Consider the following 15,497-nt stretch of genomic DNA (forward strand, 5'->3'; position numbering starts at 1 on the left):
TTTGTATATAAACGATCAAATGATAAAAGAAAAGGAATACGGTGCCACGCGCGCTAGCCACGTCTATTGCTGGTGTAGATAAAATCCCGAGTGTCGTTACATCGCAGGATCCCCGATCGTAATGGATCATGCACGAGAGAGAGTGAAAGATACGACTATATTCGCTACACATCGAATGCTGTCAGTTCCCGGAAAGCATCGAGTGTGCGAAGAGGCTGCAGTCTCAGCGGACTGCAACACAAGGCATAAAAGAAAGATTCATAAGAATAGGCATAAGAAATCAGGCAGATTGCCTGATTCTAATGGAGAAGCGGTCCAGAGATTTGAAACAGTCGGAAGGCCAGCATGGTATGAAACGGAGCCAGTTATGTGTGCAAACAACTGATGAAGAAATTCTGGAGCAGGAATATTCGTTTACCATGCGTGGATTCACAGCCAATTCGTGGATCGTTGATTCAGGAGCAACGTCGCATATGTGTATCGATCGGTCATGTTTCGTGGAGCTGGACGATCGTTATCAGCAGGACGTAATTTTGGCCGATGGCACAAAGGCGAGAATTGAAGGAATCGGTTCGTGTCGAATAACCACGCTGTCTCCGGAGGGTAAAACATCAAGAGTGACATTTAATGATGTTTTGTTCGTCCCTGAGTTAGAGACAAACTTAGTGTCTGTGAAAAAACTGACGGTGAAAGGTGCTGTGATTCTTTTTGACATGAGCGGTTGTCGAATCGTAAAGGATCAGAAGGTTATTGCACTAGCAACAATTTCAAATGGATTATATTCATTGAAGATCAGAATGCAGAATGTCTTCACCCGAAAGAATGCCCGATATCGATCAATTGCAAAGTGTTTCTTGATGCCAATGGATCTTGAATATCGGAATGTCCAGCAGAAGGAGGAGGGACTGATGCTTAAAAAAGGCGAGCTTAGAAAACGCAAGTTACGAAAAGGCGAGTCAAAAGGCGGCTCTTCTGTACATTGCAAAGATCGGACTATGTCATCAAGGTCTCAAATCTGGGTTGGATGTCATGGAAAAGATATTTTTGGAAGGTGTGAGAAGTCCATACCTAGAAATAATGAATTTCAGAGCGTGTGTTGTAGATCATAGCAATCTCGATAGTTAGAATATGCGCCTACAACTTGGTTTAGAGTCAGCCGAGATTGACCTCGCTAGTTTAAACGAAGTGTAGTAGGCTTTATTGAAATAGAGAATAAATTAGTCTGCATTTTCCTTTCGTACGAACAAGAAGTTCCAACAACAGAAAATGATTCGGTGTGATTGCCTCTTGGTTCTCCGGGTCCAAGGGAATATAAGTCAACGGTCTAAAGTAGATCATCGCCTCTCCATCTTAGATCACTGTCTCAAACGTCTCGTCGTCGGGTGCGTGCCTGCATCACCGTGCTAATCGCCGCTTTTAAGGAGCGTACCATACGCTCCCACACGCCGCCCATGTGTGGAGCGCCAGGCGGGTTGAAGGTTCAACGGATTCATTGCGCTCCTCGATCTCCCTCCGCAGCTGCCTGCTAGCACCCAAGAAATTGGTTCCGTTGTCGCTAAAGATTTCTACCGGTGCACCTAGCTACAAATCGTCTAACCGCCAACACGCACGATTCCGTCGATAGACTGTGCGCTACCTCCAAGTGAATCGCGCGCACTGTCAGACACGTGAAAAAATTCACTTCTCATTCAACCTTCCCCTCTTGACCAACAGCTGAATGGCCTAACAAAGGTCGTAAGCCTCTCCTTTGGTAACGGCGCCAATGACGGAACTTGTGGTACTGACCGCCTGATCTTACAGAATACAAAGTTCTTCACCGTCTTCGTCACGAACGCTCTCAACTTGGGGATCTGAAATTGTTGCCGCAACTCATTCGTCACCGTTTCGTTGTTCGCATGACGATACAATCGATGATTCCGCTCTTCCATCAACTCAGCCAATCGGGAATCTCTCGGCAGTATAACGGGATACTTAGCAAAATAAGGAACATCCGCCGCTGCACCTATCCTCCCTCGCATTCGCAATACGCTTCCATCGTCCACAAATGGCAATAGATGGTAAATGTGGCTTTGCTTCGATACCGTTCTTCCTCCAGGTTTTCCATTGCTATCGTCCAAACTCAGAATGCGAGCTTCTTCCGGCTAGTACTCAAGTTGTGTTTGCTTCCACAGAATATTGTCCGCTTCATAGAGTTCTTCTTGTCTTAGAACTCCTCCTAAACTAGGTTCGCCACGATACTTTCGTCTCAGGTTGCCTACATACCTGACAATCCAACCAATCATCCTTTGCAGCCTCTCTAATCGACTGAAACGTTCATACCGGATAAGTAACAGTCCGGTGTTAGAGTCCTCCACGTGAAGATTTACCTGCCGTATTTCTTCTAACGGGTTGTCGCTGTTGAGTCTCTGTGATGGCCAATCATCCTCCCCATGGAGTAAGAACTCTGGCCCTTGAAACCAGTTGCCACCAAAGTCCAAGTTCGGCTTTCCCTTCCAATTCGTGGCCTCGTCTGCCGGATTGTGGTCCGTAGGCACCCATCTCCACTCGTCAACAGATGTGCTCTCCAGTATTTCGACCACCCTATGAGCCACGAAGGGTTTGTAGTTTCTTGGATCCGACCTTATCCACGACAACGCAACTGTGCTGTCCGACCAAAGCACTCGTCGTCTCACATTAATCGGATGATGCTCCTGCGTGTAGCGTAAAAATCTCGCTCCCAACGCGCAAGCCTGAAGCTCAAGCTTCGGAATAGTAAGTGGCTTCAGTGGCGCCACCTTAGCTTTCCCACCGATGAGTGTACACTGAGGTTCCCCAGCATCGTCAAATATCCTCAGATATAAGACGCATGCATAAGCGTGCTGACTTGCATCGACAAACAAATGCCATTCGCCATTTTCGTACATCTTCTTTGATGCTGCCGCAAAGTAACAGCGTGGGATGCGTAGGTCTGCTATTGCCGGAAGCAGATCAATCCATCTACGCCAATGTCTCAACTGCGTGTCGTTAATCTCCTCGTCCCACTGCGTGCCAGTTCGCCAAAGGTCTTGCCGTGGATCACGAACATCGCAAGCAGCCCAAGAGGATCATAAAGGGACATCACACATCGCAATACCTCTCTTTTCGTTGGAATCCTCTCTGCAATGAAGAGGTCAGATACCGCCGTGCACGCCCTAGTGCAAAATCCGAGCTCGTCAGATGCAGGGTTCTATCGCATTCCTAACACTCGTTCCGCCTCGTCTCCCATGGACGATAAACATTTGATGTCGCCATTTGCTTCGCCAAGACATCTCATCAATTCCATACTATTTGAGGTCCAGTTCCTCAACTCAAAACCGCCGTTCCTAAAAATCTCCCTTACGTCATGGGATACCTGACCTGCTTCTTCTTCCGTCTCGAAGCTGTCCAAAAAGTCATCTACGTAAGTTATTTCGATAATTCCCTCCACCGCTTGTGGGAATTGTTCCATGTGCTCTCGTGCGTTTCGGTTCTTGACATACTGCGCTGTTGCGGGTGAACACGCAGACCCGAACATTACGACATCCACGATGTAGGTTTCCAACTCGTCCGTTGGTTCGTAACGCCACAAGAAACTCTGGGCGTGTTTGTCTTTCTTTCGTATCATAATCTGCAAAAACATCTCCTTCACGTCTGTACACGCCGCCACTGCGAACAGACGAAATCGGAAGAGTACGCCAAGTAACGAGCTCAACTCGTCTGGTCCCTTCAGCAACATGTCGTTCAACGATGTTCCATGCGCCTTAGCTGCCGCGTCCCAAATCAGCCGAACCTTTCCAGGTTTATTTGCGTTGTTTACCACACCTATTGGTAGGTACCATACGCGTCGCTGGTCAGCCTCCTCCAGCTCACGCACCGTAGCCTTGTGAACATACTGCTTGCTCAACAAATCTCGAACCTGGCGATGTACTTGTTCCTTAAGATTTCCGTCTCGCTCCATTCTCCTCTCCAAACAATTGAACCTACGACGCGCCATGTCTATGCTAGGAGGTAGCTCGATGTCATCTTTCCTCCACAGTAATCCCGATTCGTACCGTGGTAGCGTCCAGGATCTGCTTCGCACGCCGTTCATCTGGATCCTGTTCGTCGCCGTGTGCAGTACCAATCAACTGCATGTCGAAATATTCCCGAATCGTGAATGTTGCCATGGTTGTTGCACTCACAGATATGCAACAACCGTTCACTCTCCAGATTCGCCGGTTTTCCGTACCTGCCGGTTTTTTCCTGACACCATCCAAGACGTGTCTTTACTGCGATTGGATCACCAACGCTTCCCTCCTTAGTCCAGAGAGGAACCGCCAACCGCAAATTGTCCAACCCAATAAGCAGCTTGGGTTCCACATCCCGATATTGCCGAATCGGTAGCCGCTCCAAATGTTGCCATCTGCCTTCGTCCTGCACGAAGGTTTGTCGAGGTAGGTTTAGCCCTGGCACAGTCCGTACCGAGTGGATGGCAAACCGCTTTGTAGAACCAACAGGCCCCACCTTCAGGTTTACTCGTCTGGATCCAGCCTCGACCCTTGTAGTGTTGCCTGTCCAATGGATGCAAAGTGGCTCCACCTTGCCCTCAACACCTAATTGTTCCGCCAAATTGCCATCCACCAGCGTCATGGACGAGCCTTCATCCAATAACGCAAACGTCGTCACCGTAGCAGCCGGTTCATACACGGTGACAGGCACTATTCGAAAGAGCGCCTTCGATGATGATGACACGTATTGGTGATGGTTACTCTCCGCAATGACACCACCATCGATTCCTCCTTCACGGTTTTCTGAGTTATTATGCTCGCTGCCGATCTCGCGAGACTCCTCTGCGCCGTGTAGCAACGCATGATGTCGGCGCGTGCACTCATCAATGCTGCAAACCGCTCTGTTTTGGCACGTCCGCCAGTTGTGTCGCTCCAGACAGCTAAAACATAAAGAAAGTGCACGGGCCTTCCGCCATTGCTCCAAACGCGAAGTATTTGCTCACAAGGTGTCCCCGTTTGTTACACACAAAACAAGATTGTCCTACCTGGCTGGCTCTTGTTCCCGATGTGGTCGCTCCCTGGTTTTCCACGTGCGCATGCACGTAACCCTTGGTGTTAGGTTTCTTCCTATCTACTAACGAGGGTGAATCCAGCCTGGTTAACGTCTCAGCATCGTTCATCCATTCCATCATGAATTCGCCAAACACGATCAGATCCGGTTCCGTCACGCCTCGTATGTGCCGTGCCCAGCTGTACTGCTCGCTCGTCGGCAACCTTTCCACGATCTCTTGCAGCAGCAACGGGTTGGTCAAGTGTGCCCGTAGACCTGCAGCCTGCATGTGATTTACCATGCTTCGCACTGCCTCGCCGAACGCCACAACAGTATCGGGCTTCTCCCTGCAAGGTGCAGGCATCCGACGCATTTTCCCAATCAGCGCTGAAATGAGATGTTCTGGCCGACCATAGCGCGATCCCAGCGTCGCAATCACTTGTGGCACCACCTCCGGTAGCACTAGACGGCTTCGCACAACTTCTAGCGCAGGTCCGTTGAGCGCCTTCTGCAGCCGTATTATGTTTTCCCAGTTGAAAAAAACACATTTCTCCGTTGTGTAATCGTAGTGCGCAATAAACGCGGGCCATTCCGCCGGGTCCCCTGAAAACTCGGGTAATTCGGTTGGCACGTTTCGATGAACACTTTCCAGTCGCGGGGCGGGGGCTGCGAGCCTCGCATCGATTCTCCATCCGGCCGGGACGGTGTCACATTCGATGCTCCCGAAATCGCAATCACACCCAACTCTTCGGACAACAAGTCCTCCTCCTCCTTCACAAACTTCAGCTGCAACTAGAGCTCCATCCGTTTCCTCTCCGTCTCCTGCCGCCGCTTCATAATGGCTAGCCGATTAGCCACACTGTCGGATATCTTAGCAGGAGTGAAGTTAGGTTTGCTCATCGCGTTGTAGCTTATCCCACTTGAAGAAGGCATGGGTGATTCTGCCGCTTGTTGGATAACCTCAACCAGTTTGAGATTAGCATTTCAGCTTCCCTTTGTTCTGCGTGCTTGACTGGCGTCCTCTTAATCAATCCGGACGGTTCCTTAGCCTGGCAAGCCACGCACAACCATTTCCGCTGTTCCACAGCTTCCGCGGGTTCCGTCAATCCGGTGAACGAAAAATGCCACCATAAATTGCACTTGTCACATGCAACAAAATCCGGATCATCCCGCAGATCACCGCATGCCTGGCAGTGATCGTTCCTTTTGGGCCCATTTCACCTTTGGAACCGTTTTAAAGGCTTTTTAATTTAAACACAGTTTTGAGTGCAAGAGCGAACAGCCACAAGGCGAAAGTTTTAGTTTTAACTATTTATTCTCCTGCAGACAAATACAAATAAATCCAAATAAAATAGCAATCAAACTTTAAAACTGTGTCACCTGCTGCTCGCTTCACTCGCTACTGGCTTGTCGCGCGTGCAACCGTTTCCCTGTCATTTCAACTGTCACTTTCCCTAGCTGTCATTTCACTTCATTTCGTTTATACGTCCGGGTTGGACTGATCTATAGCACTGCCTTTTCCTAACAACCTCATAATAGTACTGAACGATTATATGTTTGTCTCGATAATTTTTCAGCTGTTAAGGTTTTTGTACCATCTTCAGAATATCCTGAAAACAATTGGCAAAATTCTGTTTGCTACAGTAAAATAAATAATACATTGTTTAGACCGATTGAAAATGAATTAGTAAGAACATATGAAATTCCAAAAATTGTGTTAAGTGGCCGTAATTCGAAGCAAGACGGTGCATCAGTATTCGTTGTAAAGGTAAACACCAACGTAAAAGCTAAATATTGTTTTAATGTTATTCTCACAAATTTACGAGAAACGACTTTAGAATTTTGCCCGGAATTCAAAGGAAGATTGTTTATGAAGTTTTAAATTTTGGTCAGCCGAAACATAATTGTGTTTTGTTACTGTCAAGATTTTATATCAAATCGTCCGTAATATGAAACACGAGCTGGAAACTGTAAAATAGGAAAGAAAATATCGTTTAGAACCATCGTTCTTGCCAACAAAAGACAAACGTAACTAGCTGAGTGAAAACAATAACTTCCCAACATACAACCCGGAACCAAAGGTGCGAAACCTTTAACTGCTTTTGAACGGAAATAAAACCAACTCCGATCATGGCACGTCAGATTCGTTCTGACTGTCAGGATAGGACTATGCCCATGCAACATCTATTGACTTCTCATTCAACCTTCATTTCTATGACCAAAAATACACCCTTATCTTTATGACCACCTACCCAGGTAGATAATGCATTTTATATGGGAATTTGTAATTTTACTAGTAAAAAATGTCTTATTTAACCTATTTTATGTAGCTAACATAACAATACTTATTTTTATGTTCTGAATTTATGATGTATGGCTTTTAGTTACATCAATTGAATGTACAGCAATTAATTCAACTTACACTAATACACCACCATGTCTTCCCGACTGTCGGGGCAATAATTTCAATCTATGTGACTTTAGAAGAATATTACTGTAGAGTTGCGTACAAGCAGTGTTGTATACAAGAGAGAGAACAAACATAGAATGAGGGGAAGTGTGAGAACGTTGATTAAAAGAGAGGGAATTGTGGGAGAGAACATTGGTCACTGTTGGAAGTTATATAAAGAGAACGTTGGTGAGAATCGAGGAGATGGTTAATAAACAGTGACGAGGAAACATCAACGATACCGTGTGTATTATTTAGAAGAGGAGGATTCTACAATTGGCGCAGCCGGTAAACGAAGCACAGAAAAGAGGAAATTTGAAACGAGAAAGGTGAGTCAAGGAATTTGAGTATAAGAAGAAAATAAAAATTGTTCAATTAATAATAATAAAAGAGTGAGAATTTAAAAGCTAAAAACAATAAATAAATAAATAAATAAAAAAAAATTAAGATATACGAAGATGTGACAGGTTAAAACAAAAAGGGTACGGATATACCGTAGCAAAAGTGGCTGAGACCGGTGTGGTACCGTAGCGCCCAGGAAAGAGTCCGGATATCCGTAGCAGAATTGTGAGACCGGTTCATTCCGTAACACGTATTTGAGTCCGGCTATTCCATAGCATAAAAGAGTCTGGAAAATCCGTAGCATAACGAGGAGGAGTCCGGTATAACACCGCAGCACCAAGGGGTCCGGATATATCGTAGCAAAAGTGGCTGAGACCGGTGTGGTACCGTAGCGCTCAAGAAAGAGTCCATAGCGAGACCGGTAGGATACCGCAGCGCAAAGAAAATTTGATAAAGCGAAAAGTAACCGAAACCAGTGCGGAACCGTAACATTTAAAAAAGGATATATAAAGCAAATGAAAATAAGGAAATTAGAAAAGATAAATAATGTGCGATATCAAAGTGTGCAGAGTGGAATGGAATGAAAATGTTGCAAAAGAAAGGACAAATTCGAATAATGTAAAATGGTCAAACAGAGCGTGTGGTCAAATTGTATTGCTAGAAGTTGGTTAAAATAGTCCGTGCCCGAAGAAACAAGGGGCAATCTGGACAATTGAGGCACGACAGATATTTTTTTAGAAGACAAAAGAAAAAAATGAAAAACTATGTGTGGTCCGATATGCATTCGCGGTGAGAGTAGGTAAATTTTAAGTTCTTTGGAACAGTAAGACAGCAGCTATTGTGTGACGGAATCGAACGATGGGACAGCGTGTGTGTGTGTGTGTGTGTGTGTGTGTGTGTGTGTGTGTGTGTGTGTGTGTGTGTGTGTGTGTGTGTGTTGTGTGTGTGTGTGTGTGTGTGTGTGTGTGTGTGTGTGTGTGTGTGTGTGGTGTGTGTGTGTGTGTGTGTGTGTGTGTGTGTGTGTGGTGTGTGTGTGTGTGTGTGTGTGTGTGTGGTGTGTGTGTGTGTGTGTGTGTGTGTGTGTGTGTGTGTGTGTGTGTGTGTGTGTGTGTGTGTGTGTGTGTGTGTGTGAATGTGAGGCATAATAAACAAGTGACAATCAGTGACAATAGAACCAACGCATTTAGCGAGAGTTGAGAACCCAAGGCGAATTGAGCCAAGGCGGGGCAGTAGATTAATATTTTATTGTTTATTTATTTTCTTTACTACATGTAGCAATTACTAGTAAATGAAATTTGAGTAAATATTATTCCACATAGGTTTTAAATTACATACAAGTGTGAGTGTAGGTGCATTTCATATTGATCAAGTTATTATGAAAGAGATAGAGCGAAGTTTATTGCGGAATATTATTGCTGGTTCAGTAGTGTATTTAGAGTATGGAAAATAATAACAGCAATAAATGTCATAAAATTAAAAAAGGGAAAATAAACAATTAATACAAATACTAATATTTATAATTAAAAAAAATTAATTACAGATGGATACTGAACATTGGCCTTTGCAGCCATTTAATGATATTGCGGATGCATCGGATTTACGTCGCGAGTGGGAAGAATGGCATAGAGCATTTGAACTAATTGTCACACTGAAGAAAAACGAAACACAAAGCGAGAAATTAGCATACATGCTGGCACGTGGAGGTCGGGGCTTGCAGCGGATATATTTCAACTTAGCAGCGGTTCCAGGAGAAGAACATCCAAGGGCAGTTACGATACCGTTTAAACAATTACCAGTACCAGAATACGACAATGCCATCAAGCGACTGAACCACTTCTTTCTCGGGAAAATAAATGAAAGGATAGAGTTAGAAGTGTTTCGGTCACTTAAGCAAGAGAATGAAGAGTCCGTTAATCAATATGTTCTGCGTCTTCGGGCACAAGCTTCTCGATGTGACTTTCAGGACCGAGTAACAAAAGAAATATTACATCAAATAACAATAGGAGCAAAGGACGAAAGAGTTCGGGACAAAGGCTTAGAAGACATAATGGAATTAGATGAGCTTATTAATTATGCAATTAACAGGGAAGTATTAATAAGCCTGAAAATGAAAATTAAGGACAAAGAAATTGAACCATCAATTGCATACGTCAAACAACAACCAATGATAACAAAAAGAAAATGGCAAGATACTAGCTGCCACCGTTGTGGGTCATGGCGACATAACGGAAATTCTAATGAGTGTTATGCTAGAAAAGCTCGTTGTAATGCTTGCGGGCGCATAGGACATTTCGGTAGATGTTGCAAAACGGAAGGAGGAAATGTAACAAAGAATAGGTTTCAATGGAAAAAACCGAAAACAGAATCATCAGGACATATGCAGCGAAATCAAAGACGAAACTCTGATACGGTAGACCCCTTAACCTTAATGAGGTAATATAATAATAATGAGGGCTCGTAGAATCCTTGTAGATTTGATAATTAAAATAATTAATATTATTATAGCGATTAACGACATCACGGCTTTGGGAGAACGGTATGGTCACATGTACATTGGATCATGTTCCTGTTAAATTTTTCATAGATTCAGGTGCGTCTGTGAATACCGTTGCGGAGGAAGTATGGAAAACATTACAAGAATTCAAAGCAGATATTCACGATATCACGTACGACTGTAACAAGAATCAAACTGCGTATGCGAGAAAACAACCCTTAAAAATAATTCTTAAATTTAAATCATTAGTAACAGTTAACGAAAATAAGCCTACGGTATATGCGGAATTCTTTGTAGTGCAGAATAGCAACAAATCATTGTTAGGCAAAACTACTGCCGAGCAGTTAAAAGTGTTGAAAGTAGGTTTAGAGGTACAGAATTTAGAAGAATAAATACAACCTTTTCCAAAATTTCCAAATATTCAGATCCGATTATCCATTAATAAGGCAATATCCCCAAAAAAATATCGTATATTAGAGTTCCAATTGCGTTAGAAAAAAAAGTAGACCGTAAAATTCAAAACATGCTTGATTCTGACATAATTGAACCAGTCTTAGGCCCTCCGGAATGGATGTCCCCAATGGTAGTAGTACCAAAAGGAAAAGATGATATAAGAATTTGTATCAATATGAAATATCCAAACCAAGCTATCCAACGCGAACATTTTCTGTTACCAATTATTGAAACATTGTTAAACAAGTTACGTGGATGCAAAATATTTTCTAAACTCGATATTACTTCGGCATATCACCACATTGAACTTCACCCAGACTCAAGAGCAGTTACCACTTTCATGACTAGCAAAGGGCTTATGCGTTTCAAGAGATTAATGTTTGGAATTAATTGTGCCCCAGAAATATTCCAAAGAATTATGACTCAAATGATAATAGGAATAAATGGAGTGGTAATTTACATTGACGATATAGTTGTAGTAGGTGAAAATAAAACAGAACATGATAAACGCTTAAGGCAATTGTTAGGAGTCTTAAAACAAAATAACGCAACCTTGAATAAGGAGAAATGTGTAATTAGAGCTGACAGTTTAGAAATACTTGGGTACAAAATATGTTCGTCAGGTATTGCACCCGCTGAAGATAAAGTAGAAGCCATTAAGAATTTTAGAAAACCAGCAACAAGGGAGGAATCAAGAAGTTTCTTAGGTTTGGTAAACTTTGTAGGGCAATTTATCCATCATCTATCGAGTAGGTCAGAACCTCTACGTAAGTTTATCAGAGGAGAAGTAGAGACATTTGGCAAAGAGCAGGAAACAGCTTTTGATGACCTGCGTACAGAATTGTCCAACAATGTTCGTGAATTGGGGTTCTATAAGCCCGAGGATGAGACAGAATTATATGTTGACGCATCTCCATCGGGATTAGGAGCTGTTCTTACAAGGAAGGAAAATCTCGCATTATAAGTTTCGCGTCAAAGGGTCTAACGAAAACAGAAATAGTCTATCCTCAAACTCAAAGGGAAGCTTTAGCAGTTGTATGGGCAGTGGAAAAATTTTATCCATACTTGTTTGGGATAAAGTTTACAATTTTCACCGACCATAAGACGTTAGAATACATCTTTGAAGGAAAACACCAAAATGGTAAACGGCATGTTCAAGAGCGGAAGGTTGGGCTTTGAGATTACAACCATACAACTTTGTAGTTAAATACATTCCCGGAAACTGTAATATTTCTGATAGTTTATCGAGATTGGGATCAAATTGGGATATCAACAAACCATTTGACGAAGCTTCAGAGCATTACGTCTATACTATTGACAATGAATACGAGGCGATCACATTAAGCGAAATCAGGTCAGAAACAGCACAAGATGAGACAATGAAGAAAGTTGTCAAAGCTATAGAAAATCAGACATGGGGCCCAAACTTGGCACATTATCAGGCGTTCAGCAAAGAACTAGGAATTATACAAGGTATGGTTGTGAGAGATGACAGGACAGTTCTACCAGGAAAGCTGAGACAAAAAGCATTACATATAGCTCATGCAGGACACCCAGGAGAGGTAACAATGAAAAGAAAATTACGAGAGAAAATGTGGTGGCCATTTATGGACAGGGAAATAGAGTCGTACGTCAAAACGTGTAGTGGATGTGCAGCAGTGCGGAAAATGGGCACAGCAGAACCAATGATACGGAAAGAAATGCCTGAACGACCATGGCAAGACATAGCAGTAGATTTTTTTACGGTAAAAGAATTTGGAACTTTCCTGGTACTAGCTGATTATTATAGCAGATTTTTAAAAATTGTGGAAATGAAAAACATTACAGTAAGTAAAACTATTGAAGCTATAGAAACGATATGCAAAGATCAAACATTCCCCGAATCGATCAGGTGTGACAATGGACCTCCATTTAGTAGTGAAGAGTTTAGAACGTATTGCAAAACAAAAGATATAAAGATAGTACATTCAATTCCCTATTGGCCCCAAATGAACGGACTAGTAGAGCGAAATAATAGAGGAATACTAAGAACATTAAGAATTGCAAAAGCACAAAACAGTGATTGGCGTAAAGCTATTGAAGAGTATGAACATATGTACAATACTACACCACATTCCATAACAGGTAAAGCCCCCTAGAATTATTAAATGGAAGGCCAGTTAAGGGACTATTACCATCATTAAAAACAGCAACAGATTGGAACCGCGTCAAAGATGTGAAAGAGAGAGATGCGATACGGAAAATGAAAGGAAAAATCTATGCGGATGAGAAGAGACGATCCAAACCTTCTGACATTGAAGTAGGAGATATAGTTCAAATATGGAACTATCACCAAGTAAAGGCAGAGCCAAAATATGGAACTGAAAGATTTAGAGTCATAAAAAGGGTTGGAAATGATACTATAGTAGTAAGTGATGAAGGAGTTAAATATCGCCGGCCTGTTGCACACTTATATAAGATTCCCCTGGTAGAAGCGATAAAAACAAAGAATTCACAAAATAGTAAACAAAAAGATGATAACCAAAGTGTAGGTAAACGTCCAATAAGAGTTCGCAGAATTCCAAATAGGCTAAAGGATTAAGATAATAGTTTTTTTTTTCTTTCTCGTATATCAATGTAAATATTAAAATACAATGTAAGTTTTTGTAGTACTTTTGAAATTGGATTAACTTCAGAGGAGAAAAAGGATGTAGAGTTTCGTACAAGCAGTGTTGTATACAAGAGAGAGAACAAACATAGAATGAGGGGAAGTGTGAGAACGTTGATTAAAAGAGAGGGAATTGTGGGAGAGAACATTGGTCACTGTTGGAAGTTATATAAAGAGAACGTTGGTGAGAATCGAGGAGATGGTTAATAAACAGTGACGAGGAAACATCAACGATACCGGGTGTATTATTTAGAAGAGGAGGATTCTACAATTACGAGCTATAAAACTTTTGGAATAGATTCTATAAATATAAATACATGCATTACTATACCTATCATTACAAAATTAACGACTAATCTAAACCATAATCTTTTATTGCATGTATTACCTACCCGCTTAGGGGGTTATAGAAGTAAGGGGTAAAAGTTGATTTTATTTTTTAAAGCACATTTAAAAAATTAAAAAAAAAATCTGAATTTTTTGCCCCTGTTTTAAAATATGTTTCTCCAGGCATTCTATTTTTTTTTTTTGGTTTGATTCAATAATCGAATAAAAAGTTATCATAAAAATAATACGCAAAACATACCCGGGTAGGTGGTTATAGAAATGAAGGTTAAAGAATTTACTTATGTCCCCCAACCCAAGGTAAGGCCTTCAACATTTCCAGGGAAACCTCCTTAAGGTTTCTATGATCGCCTGGACGACCAAGTGTCGAAAGTCCGCCTCGAAACAGTACCCACAGTACCCAAAAATTGAACATACCACATAGCCTTTCTGATATTACTGATTGTTCAGTAACTGATATCGATTAAAAAGTGGCGAAAACAAGTATTTGAAGTGGGGTTTTTATTGATGTGCAGGGTTGTCCATTCTGCTCATGCTCATCTCTGTTTCATAAACTTTTATATACATGTGAACTGTATTTTGTTGAAACAAGTTTGTTGATTTGGTATGGACTCACGGTTTCCACGATATTTCTGCAAGAACAACACAGTGGCGTGAAGATTTTTCTCAACCAAAACATACTTTTATATTCCCAACATTTTATTGGGGTGTCGATCCGTCACTGTGCACACAATATTCAGGGGTTCTTTTAAAGGAGCCGTGGGTAACATTTGGCTCGCGGGCCATTAGTTTCCCATCCATGCTATAAACGGACGATCCATGTGATCCGTGATCCCTTTACGGGCATGTTGTCAAGTCGAGCGAGTTGTGTTGAGTTTTTTCGCTATATTGTATTATTTTTAAAGAAAAATATTTTAAGAGTTTCTGATCATCAATTAATTGGACAAGTCACAATAATTTATATTTTCTTTCTCTACTATTCTTTTCAGTGTCACAGAGGCGTTCGAGCGTAATTTGGTCACCTCAAATGCATATGTTTTATTTTACGAACGAACATAGGAAATTTCTTGTTTATTTTTTATTTTTTGTTTAATCTTAATGGTAGTTTCTTTTAATGTTAGCGCAATAGACAAAGTCCTTATAACTATTCAAGTGATTAACAATAAACTCATGAAAGAACTCTTGAAACAAAGACAAAAACAGCCCTCAAATTAACGACATTAACCTTATGTGTAGAAGCGGATTAAACAGTTAGAAGACTGTTCATGCTCATTTTTGACAACCTTACAAAGAACCCATGCTCATGTAATGCTCAAATAAAAAAATAAAGAAAATCTTGCACATAAAAGAGCTTCTGCGCGTTACACATATCTTTCTTCTTCTTCTTCTTTTTGGCTGAACAACCATTGTCGATCAAGGCCTGCCTGTACCACTGGGTTTGGGGTTTGGCTTTCAGTGACTAATTGATTTCCCCTCATAGCAGGATAGTCAGTCCTACGTATGGCGGCACGGTCCATTTGGGGTTTGAACCCATGACGGGCATGTTGTTAAGTCGTACGAATTGACGACTGTACTACGAGACTGGCTCACACACACATATCTTTAACAAAAGAAATTAATTAGAAAATTAGATTACCAAACTTCTAAATTGCAAAACTAAATTTATTCAATTTTGAAATATCACATATCAAATCATTATTGTACGGTTTCCTTTTTATATCAAAGTGTTTTGT

General features: G+C 41.9%; 1 protein-coding gene across 9 annotated transcripts in view; it reads left to right on the top strand.

The window, feature by feature from the left end:
* Window positions 1-15,115, top strand: part of LOC121590121 (ubiquitin carboxyl-terminal hydrolase Usp2) — a 225,342-nt gene extending 210,227 nt beyond the window's left edge. For all 9 annotated transcript variants that reach the window (XM_041909544.1, XM_041909536.1, XM_041909553.1 and 6 more), the window contains one exon: window positions 14,754-15,115. In XM_041909544.1, coding sequence (XP_041765478.1) covers window positions 14,754-14,823 — 70 coding nt within the window. In that variant the 3' untranslated portion in view covers window positions 14,824-15,115. The remainder of the gene's footprint in view (window positions 1-14,753) is intronic.
* Window positions 15,116-15,497: the final 382 nt, after the last annotated feature.

The sequence above is a fragment of the Anopheles merus genome, chromosome X, assembly GCF_017562075.2.
Source record: "Anopheles merus strain MAF chromosome X, AmerM5.1, whole genome shotgun sequence".
In the NCBI taxonomy this organism is placed as follows: Eukaryota; Metazoa; Arthropoda; class Insecta; order Diptera; family Culicidae; genus Anopheles; species Anopheles merus.